The 18636-nt window shown below is 38.8% G+C and overlaps 1 protein-coding gene across 2 annotated transcripts; it reads right to left on the bottom strand.

Annotated features, from left to right (window-relative positions):
• Positions 1-1079: 1079 nt before the first annotated feature.
• LOC103029184 (thrombospondin-1) lies at positions 1080-17308 on the bottom strand. 2 transcript variants are annotated; one of them, XM_049463531.1, is made up of 23 exons: positions 17053-17308; positions 16447-16543; positions 14851-15410; positions 14680-14755; positions 14455-14547; positions 14225-14334; positions 13798-13923; positions 11025-11121; positions 10731-10904; positions 10426-10602; positions 10151-10324; positions 9918-10045; positions 9666-9818; positions 8554-8772; positions 8351-8458; positions 7279-7438; positions 7040-7158; positions 6268-6502; positions 5549-5776; positions 5169-5440; positions 4971-5068; positions 4694-4833; positions 1080-3532 (listed from the first exon to the last, which is right to left on the bottom strand). In XM_049463531.1, the coding sequence occupies exons 2-23, from the start codon at positions 16514-16516 to the stop codon at positions 3525-3527; spliced, it is 3525 nt and encodes a 1174-aa protein (XP_049319488.1). In that variant the 5' UTR covers positions 16517-16543; positions 17053-17308; the 3' UTR covers positions 1080-3524. The 2 variants fall into 2 exon arrangements, with proteins under 2 accessions (XP_049319488.1, XP_015462406.3); XM_015606920.3 differs by having other exon boundaries at positions 16447-16540.
• Between the last annotated feature and the right edge of the window lie 1328 nt (positions 17309-18636).

Below are 18636 nucleotides of genomic sequence, written 5' to 3'. Positions count from 1 at the left end.
CAGGAGGAATTCTGGATCATTCCTCTTCAGTAAACTGTTTCAGTTCAGCTATAATATTATGGGATATCTTGTGTGAATCTCTCTCTTGAGCTCATGATGCTGCAGCATCTCAATTGGGTTCAGGAGGTCAGGACTCTCCAGAAGGCGCTGTGTTAATTTTCTTCTGTTGAAGTCGTTCGGTTGTTGATTTACTTCTATGTAGGTTTTGGGTCGTTGTCCTGTTGCATCATCCATCCTCTGTTGAGCTTCCATTCTTGTTTAATGTTTTCCTTATTGTAGATTTGTCAACAAAAATGTTAGCATGTGCCAGAGATTTCTGTATTCAGTCTTCAGCTGACACTCTAGGATTCTTCCTCACCTCATTGATTCACCTCATTCTGCGCTGTGCTCTTACAGTCATCTTTACAGGACTTTTCCACACCTCGGGAGAGTAGCAGCAACAGTGCTGAACTTTCTCCATTTGTAGAGCGTCTATCTTACTGTGGACACATGAACATCAATACTTTTTTTAGAGATAATTTTGTAAACCTTTCCAGCTTCATACAAGTCAACATTTCTTGAACGTAGGTCTTCTGAGAGCTCTTTTGTCTTTTGTTCGAGGCATGATTCACATAAAGCTGCAATGCTTCTTAAGAACAGCAAACTCAAAACTGGTGTGTGTTTTTTTAGAAAAGTCATTATTCTAAGGGTTGACATACTTTTTACCCTCCTCACAATGCAGAAATCCAATTTATCCAGAAATCCAAAGGGTCCACATACATTTTCTTGCAATTATATGTTATAAAGTATAATAAAGGAGGTGTTAAAGAATAAAAACATTTAGCTAAGCTATGAAGCTATGCTACAAACCACAATACCCTCTTATTGTGTATTTTACCATGTATGACCCTGTTTTTCCTAATTGCGCTCTGGTATGTTGGTTACATTTGCCGCCCTACTGTTACTGACCCTGCCTGCCCCTTACTACTCCTGTAAGCCAAGCCAAAGTTTATCGTTTTGCATAGTTTAGTATTTATTATAGAGGTTTAATTATTTGATTAAAAGGAACTCATGCAGATATGAAAAACCAAAAACATTAATTTCTCTGTTTTCAACTGTTTATTGTTCGGTTGTCCTTTTAAAAAATAACTGATACGAATAAAAAAACAGCATTTCTGTGGGTAAAACTTGCAGTATTAAAATACAAAGTAGCCCAAATTGTACAAAGGGGGGGGAAAGGAGGGGGGACAAAAGAAGCAACAGACACTAAACAACAATACAAACATCCTCAAGTCAGTGTGCAAACAGTTTATACAGACAAAAACACTTCCAATGTCAGTTCACACTTCCTGATAAATTATTTAAATAGTATATATCTACACACACGAAATGACTTTTTGTTTTTCAAAAAGATAAAAACAACTTTAATAATAACTTATTCTTTAAAAAAAAGGCATCATTCGTTCACTAAAGCACAAAAACATAACTTAAAAAAAACAAACAAACAAAAAAAAAACAACAACAACAAACACAATAGTCCATTTATACCCTGTTGGGGGTATTTTATGCTCCGAAAAATATTTTGTATTATATACATTTTTGAAAATATATGACCGTACTACATTTGCTAACTAAATACAAATAAAAGAAGCCGATGGGTTTATATTCTGCAGCTAAGAAGTATTTGTATTTTATTGGTATTTATTTATTTTTTTATTTCGATTTACAACAATGAGGTAATATTTGTATATTTTTGTTTTCATTGGATTTTTTTTTTTTACTTTTTACAACATAGAGCAAACTGAACTGCACCCTGTGCTAAAAGAAACTACTAACTACTAAAACTATGTTAGATTTGTTCTTTTTTTATGTGGAGAAAATGAATGCTGGCTTTCTATACAATTTGGGCAATTTTAGCCCATTTATCTCCAGTTCGTTCTTTAATTATTCAATTATTAATAACTAATAATCAAGTGATCAAGCTGCGTTGAGATGAATAAAGGATGAGACGAGGATAATTGATAATTCAAGGTGTTAAAAAAAATCATTAATTCATTCATTCAATCACAATTGGGTACTATGTTTTCCCTGTTTCCCTGTTTCACATGTTTTCTTCCCTTTCTTTTTTTAAGGGGATTTTATTCCATTTTAAGCTTCTTTTAAGCTATTTGTGTAAATATCTCCTGGTACTTTAAACTGCTTCTGTTCTAAAAGGCTGATGATGATGTTGATAATGATGATGATGATGATGATGATGTTGATAATGATGATGAAGGTCATTTTAACCCTGAGAACAGCTTGGAGAAAATATACAGCTCTGTAAAAAAAATTTAAAACACTTAAAAATGATGATTTTCTCTGATTTTACCAAATTAAAAAACCTCAGGAGGAAGATGGATGATCAAAAGCCATCAAACAACCAAACTGAACTGCTTAAATTTTTGCACCAGGAGTAAAGCAGCATAAAGTTATCCAAAAGCAGTGTGTAAGACTGGTGGAGGAGAACATAACTCCAAGTGTGATTAAAAATCAGGGTTATTCCACCAAATATTGATTTTTGAGCTTAACCTTAATCTACACTTAAAACTAAATGACGATATTTTTATGTGGAATTCGGGATAAATGTTTTGTTTAGTTTATAGAATAAAAAAAAAATATATATATAATGTTTTTTCATTTTACTTAAACATATACTTATAAATAGATTTTTTTTTTTCTGAGCTGTATATCTCCAGAAAAAAGGCAAGTAATAGCCTTTCAATGGGCATGCTGTCATCAACTATAAAACTTGAAACTTGAAACCTGATTGGATGGGTTACTGGATGGGTTAAATCATTGTAATCATTGTAAACAATAAAATAAAATAAAAAAGAATATGAACATAAGAGTCCATAAAACTGGGGTGTTGGTCATAAACATACACACACACACACACACACACACACACTCAAAAACACTCATTCATTCTCTCAACATGAAAGACAGTCCATTTCTGTTTATACACACACATATATATTTATATTTATATTTATATATATCGTCCTGTGCATCCTCCTCCCTCGGTTCTCCCACAGTTCCTCCACAGTGGGACCTCAGACCCAGCAGAAAGAAGTGGAGCTCCTGTTGCTTTTCTTCATTTTTTTATGAGAGGTTTCTTCCTTTCCAGATTATAGTCCACAGCAGATCTGAGCTTCAGCGCTGCAATTACAGACAATAACGCTTCCTTTTCTCTTTTTTTGGTCCGCTATGACGGGAGGATGAACCTGACCAGTCGAGAAGTTCAGAAGTCTTAATGTTTCTCGCTCGTTTCAGGCAGAACTCCACGCATGTCCGTGCTCTACCTGCCACTGGTGCAGGGTTCGGCTGTCCCCGCTGTCCAGGTCACGTGACTCCATCTCATCCAATTGGTCCCATCATAGGAAATAATAAAAAAAAAAAATCTCAAAAAGGCTTCGTCCCAGAAAATATGTAATGAACTTATAAATAGGTCGACGTCAAAAGATGATTCACGGCACATTCTTCGGGGAACTCAAACTATGATCCCGTTATATATCTGAGAAAAAAAGAGAGAAAAGACAAAAAAAATCCATGTGTTAAAAATTCTTATCATTTTACTTGACTTTTACCTATTATTATTATTATTATTATTATTATTATCTTTTTCTTCATTTTATATTTCATAAATTCTTTACTATTTAAAGAAAAATGAGTCTTGAGCAGTATTAGAGGTCAGTATTATCGGCCTGTATCCTGCTGCTAACTCCGGCTAGCACTACTAGAGCAGCATTAGCATTACCCACTAAATGCAGCGCTAGCTAGCTCTTTTGTCATTCAGATGCAAATATATCAGACTGTAGTCTGTGCGTCTAGCATGTTAAAACAAGCTACATGGGACTAACCGCTAGCTAATATCGCACTGGCTTACCGGAACACTCTGGGTTCCTCAGTGAAGCACTGTCATGCAGCATTAGCTGCTAACTGCTAGTGATTAGCCACTAACGCTAATTCAGGAAATTCAGGAAATGAAGCTTACTGTATATAAACAGAAACTGTGTAGATTACCTTTCAGCACTCGTTTGACTTTTTTAAAGAAAGTCTTTTTTTTATTACAGTTTTGTTTATTCAGCTTAGCTTTACTTAACATAGTTAGCTCTACCTGTATATTAAAGGTTAATATTAAAGCTTTACATAAAATGTTTCATGTTTGATAAGAAACATTACTGAAAATCCTAATTGTAATTGTGATAGAAAACATTTTAACAAACTGAAGTAAATCTGCAATATTTTCCTGAATACAAAACAACATTCATGTCTTCCAAAAGTTTTGTTTTGATATAGTTGATATGATAGTTTTCTATGGTTGTCTATTTTCAAACATGCAGAATTTGGGGTTGATTCCTCTTGAAACTGATGTGAAATTATGAATTATAAAGTGCATTAAGAGTAGAGAGTGAACAGGCATCTTCTCAAAATTTTGGTAGGATAATCTCCACGTTCTTCAACATTTTCAGAATGTAAATAACTTTTACATGTAACTGCAGAGAAACAGGGTTTTCGTATCACCTACACCTGTAGCCTGTATACAGACCAAGGCCTGTTAAGGTTTATTTTAATTTTTAATTTTTTAGAAGACAGTGCAAAGTGTATAGTAAGGTGGGTATGAATGAATGGTTCAGGGCAAGGGGTCTAAGTCAAAAAAGTGTAATATATTTACCTCTGCATTCATATTTGAGGTCTGAGAAGTAAACCATCTCTTGAGAGAAGACAAAGAGTCCAAGTCTTCCACCAGCATACGTCTTGTCGTATACGCTTCCAGAATCTGCCATAACCTTCTTGCCTTCGTACATGATGACTCTAAAAAACAAGAAAAAAGAGCAACAAGATTTTAGACACGATTTAGACACGTTTCCAGGCTTAATTCTTTTGTTATGTTCATAGTTTTAAAAGTCTTTAAAATCTTCATTAACGCTAACTCACTAAACTCATCTCACCTGATGTGTCCAGTTTTAGGTCTGTGGATCAGGTGCCATCTGTAGGCAGTGTAATCCTTCCAGCCGATGTTCTTGGGGTCGTGCCACAAAGTGCGAACCTGGAATTTAACACAGAACATGATTCCTCGATACAGTTCTTACAGATACAACTAGAACCAAGAGTAGAAGTGATTTTAAAAGTCAGAAAGCACTGCTTACCTGTCCTGCCGTGTCTCCAGTGTGCCACAGCGCGTTCCTGAGGTGCTCTCCGGGTCCTGTGGTGGAGTTTACCACTTTGATGGACAGTCCAGAATAGCCCTGAGCTCTGGTGGGTGTGTGGGACCAGTATGTCTGGGTGATCTGTTTCCACATCACCACGTAGAAGCGGGAACTGGACTGATAGCCGAAGACGAAACCGGCGTAATCGTCATCACGGTCGGTATTGATGAAGAAGGTTCCACTGAAGTCCACGGCGTTAAACTCATCAAAACCTACAAGAGATAGAAAGGAGATGATTTTTCATGAGTTTGTTCTTGACCTTGAGAGGTTCCACTTCTTCTACCAGTTCTTCTAAGTTCTACCGGTTTTCCAATACGTACCAACAGCAATGCCAGGGTCGCAGTTGACTGTCTGCAGAAGCTCTTTGCCCTGATGCCGGACCACCCAGTTGGGGTCAATCTGTGAAGTTCCTGTGGGGTCCAGGGGAACCATCTGGAACTTGCGGAAGTCTGTCTCACTGATGGCGAAGTTCTCCGGACAGACGTCTTCAATATCGGGCACATTGTCTTGGTCAAAGTCGTCTTTGCAGGCATCGCCACGCCCATCACCTAGAATGCGACAGTGCAGAACCTTGGTTAGCCTTTTTTATTTAGATTTAAACAATTTCACAAATCATCTTCTTTCCAATTTACAAGGCCAATTACCCAAACCCACTCATTAGGACTCACCAACACCAGGAGGGTGAAGACTAGCACATGCCTCCTCTGATACATTTGAAGTCAGACTCTGCCTCTTTTTAAACTGCTGCTGATGCAGCATCACAGCGCTAATGCTCAGAGGAAAGCAGCGCAGCGACTCGGTTCTGATACATCAGCTCACAGACGCTCACAGCCTTGTGCTGATCCACATCACCCTAGGAGTGATGAGGTGAAAGAGAGAGCGCCATCTACTGTACTGTACCCACCCAGAGAGAGCAAGAGCAAGGCCAATTGTGCTCTCTCTCAGGGCTCCGGCAGCTAATGGCAAGCTTCATAAGCAGGATTCGAACCAGTGATCTCCCAATCATAGTGGCAGTGCTTTAGAATTTTCATTTCCTCACCATCAGAGTCAATCTGGTCTGGGTTGGGGGCCAGTCTGCAGTTGTCTTTGTCGTCAGGAACACCGTCGTTGTCGTCATCGTGGTCACAGGCGTCTCCCTTGCCGTCCTTGTCGTGGTCGGCCTGGTTGGCGTTGGGGATGTACGGGCAGTTGTCCAGATTGTTCTGATGGCCGTCCTCGTCGATGTCCTGATTGCTGTCGCACTTGTCGCCCACATTATCTGAATCTGAGTCGATCTGTAGGAGGAGAGGAATGAATGAGGCTGTTGTTATAAAGGGATGCTAAGTGTCTTTGTGCTGCTTTGCTCATTCAGTGACTTTTCACTAAAAATGCCATTTTCAGTTTTATTCATTATGACTTATACAGCTCTGGAAAAAATGACATGTTAGAGAGCACTTCAGTTTCTGTATCAGTTTATCGGTTTATGTTTGAGTAAAATGAACACTGTAGTTTTATTCCTTAAACTACAGACAACATTTCTCCCAAATTCCAAATAAAAACATTGTCATTTAGAGCATTTAATCACAGTTTTCATGCATCTTGGCATCATGTTCTCCTCCACCAGTCTTACACACTGCTTTTGGATAACTTTCAAGCAGTTCAGTTTGGTGGTTTGATGGTTTGTGATCATCCATCTTCCTCTTGGTTTTATTCCAGAGGTTTCCAATTTGGTAAAATCAAAGAAACTCAACGTTTTTTCTGGTCTCTTATTAAGTGGTCTCTTATTTTTTCTCAAGAGCTGTATATATTTAAATAACATTTAAATAACCTACCTGATCAGGATTGTGCTCCAACGGGCAGTTATCACAGTGGTCTCCAACGCCATCATAGTCTGTGTCTCTCTGGTCAATGTTGTACACGTATGGGCAGTTGTCTTTCTCGTTCAGAATACCTGAGAAGATCAGATAAAAGAAGATCCTTTCTTTAGACACTTTTTCAATCATTGATCTCTTAGCTCTTCTGCTAACAGGTTTAGCTTTTTCATGCTATGAGGCCTAAATTTGTTGCTTACCATCGCCATCGATGTCAATGGCACAAGCATCGCCTTCGCCGTTGTTGTCGGTGTCGATCTGGTCGGGGTTGCTGTCGTACGGGCAGTTATCACAGCGGTCGCCGACTTCATCGCGGTCCTGATCATACTGTCTTGGGTTGAAGGTGAACGGGCAGTTGTCCTGTTTTAGAGAAAGACGAAAAGGAAAATTCAAATTATCAATAAAAAAGAACATGATTCATATTGATAATACCCCTAAAAACATTTGCTTGGGGGCAATGAATGGTCCAGCTTTCTAAAACACTGCCACTATGATCAGATCACCGGTTTGAATCCCGGCCATGCAGCTTGCCATCAGCTGCCAGAGCCCTGAGAGAGCACAATTGGCCTTGGGTACAGTGGCACAGATGGCACTCCTAGGGTGATGTGGATCAGCACAAGGCTGCATCTGTGAGCTGTTGTATCGGAACCGAGTCACTGCGCTTTCCTCCGAGAGTTAGGTCCGCTGTGATGCTACTCAGCAATAAGACTTCACATGTATCTCCTGGTGTGTTTAGGGCATCACTAGTGATAAGGGAAGTCCAAATGAGTTGGTTGTGTAATTGGTTGTGTAACAGTAGGGTTTACTGGCCGATCAAAAACCTGTCAGAAAGACATCTGTTGCATCTTTTCTGCTTCTTCTTTTTTTTGTTCTGTTTTTTTTGCTCTATGGATGGATGGAAACTTAGGAATACACCAGCACTAGCACTTCAAAGTAAGCACTAAATCAAAAGATGGAGCCATCCACCACAGACTCAACACAGGCTGGATTCAGGATGGATTCAACTGTGCTGGTATGTAAGATTTGGCTCTGGCGGCAGCTGCTACTGTTTACTTGCCCAGTTATGTTTTTTTCCTCTCAACGCAGGGCTTTTAAATTATGGACGTAGAGCCGAAAGGCATTATGCCCGTAGCAAAACTGTTATTTATGTGCTACTGGAAGGCCTGCTCTGTGCTCACTGTTCCCGAAGGTTTTGTACTCCCCCTAAACTTTCATTCTCTCTCTCTTCGTTTCGTCTTATTTTGAATAGGAAAGAATGTGTTTTCCTCTCACCCTATCATCAGGGATCCCATCGTTGTCATCATCGCTATCACAAGCGTCTCCGGTTCCGTCTTTGTCGTAGTCCTCTTGCCCGGAGTTGGGAAGGTTGGGGCAGTTGTCCTGAAAGAAAACGCATTTGGATTAAGGGTTTTGAACTTCAATTATACGACATAGCGTTTTTTAATCATACGGCAAAAACAGGGGTGGTTACATACCTTCTTGCAGTGGTAGGTGGCATTCTCCACGCAGTGAAGATTGGTGTTGGGCCAGCCATCCAAGTCCGAGTCCTCACCGCAGATGTGTCCGTTTCCTGCGTAGCCAGGTTTGCACTCGCAGCGGAACATGATGTCGGAGAAAACGCCCAGGTAAATACAGTTTGCGTTTTTGTTGCAGTCATGGCTGCCATCCTCGCAAGGGTTCTTTGGTGCGCAGACCTGCAGAAGAGAAGAAAAGAAGAAAACCACATAAGACATAATAAGATAAAGACCTGTAATTTTCATATACAGGACATATATATACAGGAGTTGGACAATGAAACCGAAACACCTGGTTTTAGACCACAATAATTTATTGTCTCAACGGACAGTTCTGGTGGAAACAGGAGAGCTGAGGTGCACATTGAATTCAGATTCCTCTTACAGCGTCCACAGTTAATCCTTTTGGATGTGGTTGGTCCTTCTTGGTGGTATTATATGCTGACATTACCCTGGATACCGTGGCTCTTGATACATCACAAAAAAAATACTTGCTGTCTTGGTCACAGATGCTCCAGCAAGACGTGCACCAACAATTTGTCCTCTTTTGAACTTGATTGTATGTCTCCCATAATGATGTGTGCATTGCAATATTTTGAGCAGAACTGTGCTCTTACCCTGCTAATTGAACCTTCACACTCTTCTTCATGCTCTTACTGGTGCAATAATGTGCAATTAATGAAGATTGGACACCAGGCTGCTCCAATTTAGCCATGAAACCTAAAATCCCACACTAAAATGATGACAGGTGTTTCATTTTACTACTTTTTTTATTGTTTTTAGCAAAAGAAAAATTCACACTGTTCTCATTTCCCATTAAATACTGTATCTCCTAGAGACAGATTCTATATGTCTAGTATCATTGATTTCACTTTAATCCTGGATATATGGAGATATTTGGAGTGCATTTTTATTAGTATCTCAGATATCGTATGCAAAAATGTAAAAATAATAATTTTCATTTTTTTAATTCAGTGTTTTGTCATATCATCAAAAAGATGGAATATCGTGATATTATTTTAGGGCCATATCGCCCACCCCTGGTGAACAACAGAACTAAGGAGAACACTCACCTGTTTGTTGGCCATCGCCTGTTCAATTCCTTTTCCAAAAGGCTGGACTCCGGAGTAGCGAGGGGGACACGGAAGGCAGTTATAGCCGGGCTCTGTGTTCTCACAGCGATGGACTCCGTTAAGAGTGAAGCAAGCTTCAGGAACAGCTTTGCACTGAAGAAAAAACAGAAAAGATTTTAGAATTTAGACTCAGTTTCTAGTTTCAAAGAACAGATTTAAAGTTTCTTATTGGTGAACACGGCCAATAACTACCTCGTCAATGTCCTCACAGTGCATGCCATCTCCAGTATACCCAACAGGACACTCGCCACACTTCCAGGAGCCGTCAGGAAAGCTGGTGCACTTGGTTCCAGCAAAGCAAGGGCTGGAGAGACAGCCATCTGTTGGGAAAATGATGGAAAATGAAGGATCTGATTAACAATGGCTCTTAGTGGAATAAGAATTAGAGAGCATGGGCGCATTTGTTTTCCTAATTTCGCTCCTACCGATGGGACAGTCCTCGGAGTTGCACAAGCGAGTGCCTTTAGCATCACCCACGCACTCTTTTCCACCATGTTTAGGCATGGGATTGTTACAGAGGCGATGTCTGGTCTGCAGTCCTCCTCCACAAGTTACGGAGCAAGTGTCCCACAGTGACCACGGCCCCCAACCTCCGTTTACTGATGTCACAGAAAAAGATGAGATAAAAAGTGAGACATTTGGATACTTTAGACTGTAAATCATTTGATGAACTTTGATGGATAAAACCCAAAGTTCTTACCAGGGCATGGAGACATCTTGCATGGCTCCGTTTGACGACCCTCTCCCTGGCAGTCCCTGCCTCCCATTTGCGGCGTAGGCGAGTTGCAGAGGCGAATGCGGGTGATGACGCCCTCTCCGCACGTCACTGAGCACGAGGACCAAGGAGACCAGTGGCTCCAGCCGCCATCTTGCCTGACTGTGGGACGAAAAGAAAGAAGTGTAATATGAAAACAGTGTGTGATGCAATACGCTCACTCAATTCGTCATCGATGCATCAATGCATATCTAATTACTGAACGGATTTAACAAGTGTACTTGACTCACAGCGCTTGTCGCATTCCTGCAGGTAGCAGTCTCTGGTTTGCACAGAGGTTCCCTCGCAGTTGCTGTTGATGCGGTCGCAGGAGCGTCCGCGCTGCTGGATGCCACGACCGCAGGTTACCGAGCAGTGCGTCCACTCAGACCAGGGGGACCATCCGTCCTCAGCGTAGTCACTCGCTATGAGAATAAAAGAGAGAAAAAAGTCAAATAGATGAAAAATGGCTGCAGCAGTGTTTTTTTAATTACATGCAATTGTGATGATGGCATCCAGCCAGGGTTAAAAAACGTTGAACTTACGTGTTCCACAGCGTGGGCAGCATTCACCGTCGGGCACGGTGGCGTTGGCACACGGCATGAGCGGGCAGGAGATTTCCCGGCAAATGGTGGCAGAGTTCTAAGGAAAAGGAATGTTGTGTTAAAACTTTTTAAAATAAGATTTTACTAGATTAAGCCTTTTTTTTAACCCTTCTGTCATGTTCATTTGTCAGGAACAGTAATGGTTTAATTGTGTTTAATTATCCAAAAGATGTCTGAAACATAAAAAAAGACATGTTCAAACTTTTATTTATTTATTTATATATTAATGTTTCACTACTTTTATTACTTTTTTAAAATGCCAACTATTATCAAACATAATAGTTTTACATAACATTGCAGTTTTCTTTTAGTTTTTGCGAAGTTGATTGCAAATATGTGAGATGGTCCATTTTTTTAAATTGTATGTTAATTTAAAAATATATATTTTACTACACTTTAAACCCATACGTTGTTTAAACGCAAATGATTTAAGTCTGTTTTACATAAAATTGGATTTATTTTAAACAATACTCAACTATTTTGAGCTAGCTGAACATTTGAGGGCACATATACTGTACTATTCAAACTGAGATCTTTGAGTTGAACCAACTTGATTATAATAACTGAGTTTAGTCTGTTTTACCATTAACAGCTTCTTTTCCATTGGCTTCTGTCACAATATATTTGCATACTGGGTGTGTCCAACAGTTTCTGACAAACTAACACTCACCATCAGTGTGTAGTGATTCCCCCTCTGGGCTACCTTACAAATAAATCAACTTCCTGTTTAATCTTTAGTTGTAATAACTTGATGTTTTAATGTATGCTAACTCAAGTTTTTTTATTCTCCATTACTTAAAACAAAAAATAAGCAAATTGGCTGCTTTAAAAAAGTATGATAAAAAATAAAAGTAAATAATAATAACTTGATGTTTTAAGTTATGCTAACTTAAGTTTTCATTTCCCATTACTAAACTTTTTTAAGGCAACCGGTTTTCTCATTTTTTTTAAGTAAATTCAACTTATCCGTGCTTACAGTGTAGTTTTAGCCTTTTTTAAACTATTTTAACACACATCACCTCAGTTAAACTCAATCTGTAGTACATATTTTAAGGCCGTCTCAACTTTCTTTTTTCCGTTTTTTCGTTAAAAACGTAAACTCAGCAGTTACAGTTTCCATTGTTATGTCTGCGTTTGGCAGTGGAGGAATGACCTCTGGCTTGGGCAGGGGAGTCCTGTGGTGTTATAGTCTCAGCCGGTTGTTTGCGGTTAGTTGGGGTGGGCAGAGCCGTGGCTCACACATACAAAACTCACAGAGCTCTATAATTGTCACGGTAGTGACTGATGTTTTCTGCTTTAATGCCGTGGTCAGCATGAGGTGAATATTACAGCCGCGAGTCTGAAGCCCTTTTCTGAAGCCTTTTTTTTTTTATCTAATAACTGCTGCTAGGAAAACATTTTCCAGACAGATCTACTCCACTGGATTTAATGGATTTTATGGAGAAATCGTGGCTCGAGAGAGAGAGAGAGAGAGAGAGAGAGAGACAGGAGAGGAATGCTGATTCAAAACTAGACCTAGAAGTCTCAAAAGTTTGTCTAAAAGGGAACAAACTCAAATACAGACTGACTACAAACTTTTCGATTTTTTTCTTTACAAAAAAACCCTGCTGGCTGCAACTCTTTCTCTCCTATTCGCAGGCAGGATTCTGATTCAGGATTCTGACCAATAGCCAGCCGCTCCAGCTGAGTAACGCAAGCTCGATTTGCAAGCGTGCCGTTCGCACTCACTACAGGATAGCTTACCGAAACCTGTTAGCATGTTAGCAAGTCTACAAGCACAATTTTTGCGGAACTGCAGTAAAAAAAAAAAATGCTGTACTTCTGATTATTATTAGTTAAATCCAAGCAAAATTCACTTTACAACCTAAATAAGTTACTCCACATTACTGCAGTTAGAAATAATTATGTGCGCAATGTCTTAAATATATACATATATGACAAAAACTGATCAGTTATTACCTAATATTTAAACAATATAACAAAAAGATTAGGTTATTATTATTATTATTATTATTATTATTACTATTATTATTATTATTATGTATTGTCATGCCCATTCTGTTGTATACTTACATTTTCTCCACTCTTTAATTTTTTTTTAAATCTCAGTTGCATTGTGTCCTGTGTTTTAATTTTTTTCTACTAAAAGCACTTCTTACGATGGGGTCCTTTTATTAAAAGAATGTAATTTTACGTTTCATAGAGATTTCTGGCAGCAGTGAATATATATGTTATTCAGCTATTCAGAACCCCCGCCAGGAAAAGCACCCTCTCTCTGGAGCGTGCACCCACATCTTCTTGGCTTTAACTTTACTTAGAAAATGCAATGGAAATACCCAAAATACCCAAGACATGTCACCTGCAGCCTCTCACGAGAGGTGGCGCTTTTCCTGGCTGGGGTGCTGAATTCGGCACCATAGTTGTGCCTAAATCTGCACCCCCTTTCGGCAGTTGTATGCATGTGTCTTCTTGATAAATGCAATAAATGAGAGAGGGTGCTTTTCATGGCGGGGGTGCAGATATATATCTGCAGTATAAGTTTTTGTAATAGGTGTAATCCACCTATTTCTGATATCAGGTAGGACACGTACGCCAATGGATGAGTGTAATTAAAAGGACAGTTGGGCCAGGACACGTCTGTCTGCTGTCTGTCCACTGCTGTCTATATCCTTTGAACTTTGCTGAGCTTTTGTTCCAGCTCAAGTAAGCTTACCTGGCAGGTGCAGTGGGTGCAGCTGTCCACCGTCCACTCGTCCTTGTCTTTGTAGACGACGCCGTTGTGCAGACACACGCCGCTGTGGATTTTGATCTTGTTCTTTATCAAGTTGTTATCCGTCCTCTGCAAAGAAAAGAAAAGAATGGGGTGAGAGATGAAGAAACGCACACAGAAAGAGAGCACAGTTACTTCTACTTCACAGAGGGAGGCAAACATAGATCGTAACAGGAGGGATTCCACTGGATATGAATCAGAGGGATGATCGAAAAATGGAAGAAAATGGAAGAAAGGAGGCTTGTTGCTATTCACATGAGGCAAATTTGAGGTTTGGCACAGACGAGGAAGTGACTAAGAAATAAGTGTCTCGGCAGTTGAATAGAAAAATAGAGCGCAGAAACTGAGCACAGCTGGTTTTGATACTCACCACTTGGAGGAGCTCGTTTGACAGCTGCTTAACCACCACACCGAGCCCCTTGAGCTCCTTAAACATGCTGGCCAGGTCCTCACAGGAGAAGCCACAGATGTCTTGGAGATCTGAACAAAAAAAAATACACTCTCTGTAGAGTCTGAGACTTCACAGACCATCACAGAACCAAAACCAGAACCAGAACCAGAGCAAGAGTCCAATGAGCGCTAAAAAAAAAAAATGCTAACCTTTTGTCTTGTGTCCAGTGTAATCAGTGCGGATGGCCGGACTGGAGCCGTTCACAGGGTTGTCCAGGGTCATGACGTCTGTGATGTAGGTGGCTATGAAGGGAACAAACACAACGGTTGGCTCAGGACTTCAGCTTTTCTTTTTTTTTTTTCTCTGGCTTTGGCTGAAAATGATTCATTTGTAGAACTATGCAGCTTTGTCACGTGACACACATAATCACTTACAGCTCTCGCATCCCATGTTGCGTCGGATCGCGTCCACTGTGGTTCTGAATACAAAGCGCACATTCTGGAGAACACCCTGTGGAGACAATTGAAGCACGTTTGTTAGGAAATGCTGGGAAATTCAATAGCGATTTCAAGAGCTCAGTATCTTAACAAAAAGCTCACACTCACCATAAACCTATCTTTCACTGCTCCCTTCCCGATCCTGAGGTTAGCGATATCGACGACCTCCTGCGTCAGAATCTGGTGAATAGGCACGTCCAGCTCGCTGGTGTTAATCTCTTCGCAGCCGATGTGTAACTGCGCACGATCCTCCTGCACAAACAGCGTGATGTTCTTCCAGCTGCCGCTCGCCAAGTGGGCATCCTCGATGGACACCACGTCCTGCTTGTTAGCCGTGGTGAAAACCAAATCCAGAGTGTTGGCATCTCCGTTGGAGATAATCTCGAAAATGGGCCCGCTGCCATCCTTCTTCTCCACAGTCAGAAGGCTGCCTCGGGTTTTCTTGGCCTGCTTCAAGTTGACTGTGAAGAGGAATCCCTTTTCTTCCTGAATGGAGTAGACGAGGTCCCTGAAGGAGTGCTCTGGGATGGAGGGGATCAGGTTAGGGTTGAGGATTTTGTACGCGGGACTGTAGGGTTCCGGCCCCTTCACCAAACTCACTCCGTGGTTCTTCTTATTCACACGTGCCAGCTCGAAAAGATCGTACACGCTGTTGTCATCTCGGTTCTCTGTGAATTTTTAAAAAGAGAAACGTTTATTGTTAAAGAGAGAGACTGAAGTGTTGAGTTGAAGGTTTGGGAGTTTAGGAGTTTAGAGTTAAGAGTGGAGAGTTTGGTTGCAATGGATAAATCTTAATGTTAAATGTCTTTTTTTTTCTTTCTTTAGAATGATTTAATAGAATGTCTTAATTTCTTAAGGATTGCATGTGTATTTATATTTCAAGTTATGTTTAAACTCATTCAATATATTGCAAAGTTTAACAATTAAAACATCAGCATCAGGTCAAACACTTCTGAAGTTCTGAAAATAGTAGAGCTTTTTTAGATTATTAAACTTTTAATTATCCAATTATCACAAAAAAAAGAAAAAAAAAATGGTCCAAATAGTCACTACAACCACCTACATGCATTAGGGCTAATATTGTTGCTTTATTATTGTTTTATATATTGTTTGGATCCCCATTAGCTGCTATGGCAATAGCACCTATTTTCTTCTGATGTCATAACTATAGCACATATAACAAATATATACATATAAATACTTAAAAAAAGAAGAAAAAAAGAAAAGATAGGGGGAAAAAACTACTACAACATATATATACAAGAAACATAAAAATAAATGAGAAAATATATATATTCTCAATTTCTCAATAATGCAATAACGCAATTAAATTAAGTGATTAAATACAGATAAATTCCGTTTTTTTATATTAAGCATGTAAATGAATATTTTAAGACAGAAAACCAATGTTGGACTTTTGTTTTTTGGTTGTTTGCATCAATATCTTAAATGTGCCAAACAGACTAAAATTACGCTATATATCACATATGTCACACAATTTTGCTATCATATTATTCAGTCCTTAATTATAAGAAAAAGAGCTGAAATGCTCATTTTATCCACCTAAATAGAAATATAAAATGAAATATAACCCGTTAATACCCAGCATTCACCTCACCTCACCTATTCTATTCACAGGGGTTGAGGCTACCTGAGGTAACTAACTAGCGCGAGACACCCGGTAACTTTCCATAAAGTCCTCACCTGCCATCCGGCTTCCTTCTGAAGTCCAGCAGCAGAGCATCAGCAGTAAAAAGAGCGCGCTGAACATCATGATCACAACTTCTTCACTTCTTTACTGCTTTAAAAAGAGCAAACAGCAAAGTTTAGCCTACCAGTCAAGAGATCACTTCAACCATCAAACCAAGCTGAACTGCTTGAATTTTTGCACCAGGAGTAAAGCAGCATAAAGTTATCAGCCAAAAGCAGTGTGTAAGACTGGTGGAGGAGAACATGATGCTAAGATGCATGAAGAAAAAACTGTGATTAAAAACCACCAGGGTTATTCCACCTAATATTGATTATTTCTGAACTCTTAAAACTTTATGAATATGAACTTGTTTTCTTTGCATTATTATTTGAGATCTAAAAGCTCTTCAGCCATTTCTCATTTTCTGCTCTAAATAAATGCTCTAAATGACAATATTTTTATTTGGAATTTGGGGGAGATGTTGTCTGTAGTTTATTGAATAAAACAACAATGTTCATTTTACTCAAACATAAACCTATAAATAGCAACATCGGCATTTATAGCTAATCTCAACTGTTCTATTATTATAGTATATTTTATATTATATTATTTAGACTCACCTGAATGAAAATGAGATATCCCAAAAAAGAACAGCAGACAAAAAGAGTCTTGGTTAAAATCCCTTTTGTTTAAGAATCTGTGAGAATCTGTGATAATAAAAAAAAGCCTAAAGTCCAGCTCCTCTGATTAAATATATAGTTCTTTAAATATAATTATTAATATTCTCTGATGGTTTTCTCCATTTAAAGGCTTTTCCTCCTCCTGGTTCCTCTGGTTTCAGCTCAGTTCAGCTCGTTCTCACTGAAACCCTTCAGAGATAAACGCTATTTAACTCCTGTATGGACATTCCAGAGGCGCTGGCTCAGCCAATCAGAAGTGAGGACCAGCGAAAGGAGGCGTGGTCTTCTGTGCTTACCTCACACTGAGAGGAATATCTGAGAAAAAAAAGAAAAAAGAGACACATTCCATTGCAGAATTTCCATCAGCGGAGAAATATTTTAAAGACGAGCCAAAGCGTAAAAAGAAAAGCAGATTTTCAAAGAATAAACTGGTTTAAACTGCTTATATATTTATGAATATTAGATAGATAGATAGATAGATAGATAGATAGATAGATAGATAGATAGATAGATAGATAGATAGATAGATAGATAGATAGATACATATATACATAGATAGAAAGATAGATAGAAAGATAGATTAACAGTAATTAATATAAAACTATAGAAGATTACTATGCAACATTACTTAGTCCAGTCTACATGCAGAATATTTATATACAGCTCCATCACTTAAAAATCACTTAAAAATGATGAGTTTTTTATTTTTATTAAATTAAAAACCTCTGGAATATAATCAAGAGGAAGATGGATGATCACAAGCCATCAAACCACCAAACTGAACTGCTTAAATTTTGGCACCAGGAGTAAAGCAGCATAAAGTTATCCAAAAGCAGTGTGTAAGACTGGTGGAGGAGGAGAATAATAAATAGATTGGTTTAAACTGCTTATATTTATTTATAATAGTTAGATAGATAGATAAATAGTGACCAGGAGAGCAGTTGTACAGTGTGTGATTATAGTATAGATCAAAAAGTAACTAAATAAAGAAGAGAAAAACACACATATTGAGTTTGTTTTGCCTGTAAATCTGGTTTGCTGAGCATTAAAGTGGATTTTAAAAAGTTTAGCTCAGGTTTTCACCTAAACATTTGTGTATATAACTCTTTTTTTCTCAGTAAAAGTAGGAAAAAATAATAAATAAATATATATAACATAGTTTTCGATACTTTCAATGCTTTCTCCCAGTTGTCTTTTGGTCTTTTTATCACCAGAACAGACATCAGAGTCAGAATCACAGTTCCAAGGTTATCCACTAGGAGCCGGTCTACTCCCCCGTCTCCTCCACAGCTTTACCCTCCTAATCTCACTCATCCATCCAGCACTCAGACTGATTTCCTCTGCTACTGAAACTGCTTTTCTATTCTTCACACAAGAAAAGAGACAGGGAACAGTGTTTACACTTTGAATTTTAGCTTTATCATTCACTTATTAATTCTAATGCATAATATATTGCACATATTTAATATAAGCCTGAGATTTCCTTTTTTTACTTTTATTTTTTTCTATAAAAAATGTCATATT

Source organism: Astyanax mexicanus, chromosome 14, assembly GCF_023375975.1.
Source record: "Astyanax mexicanus isolate ESR-SI-001 chromosome 14, AstMex3_surface, whole genome shotgun sequence".
NCBI classification, from domain to species: Eukaryota; Metazoa; Chordata; class Actinopteri; order Characiformes; family Acestrorhamphidae; genus Astyanax; species Astyanax mexicanus.
The sequence above is the reverse complement of the archived record's forward strand: the minus strand, read 5'-3'. Positions and strand labels throughout refer to the sequence as shown.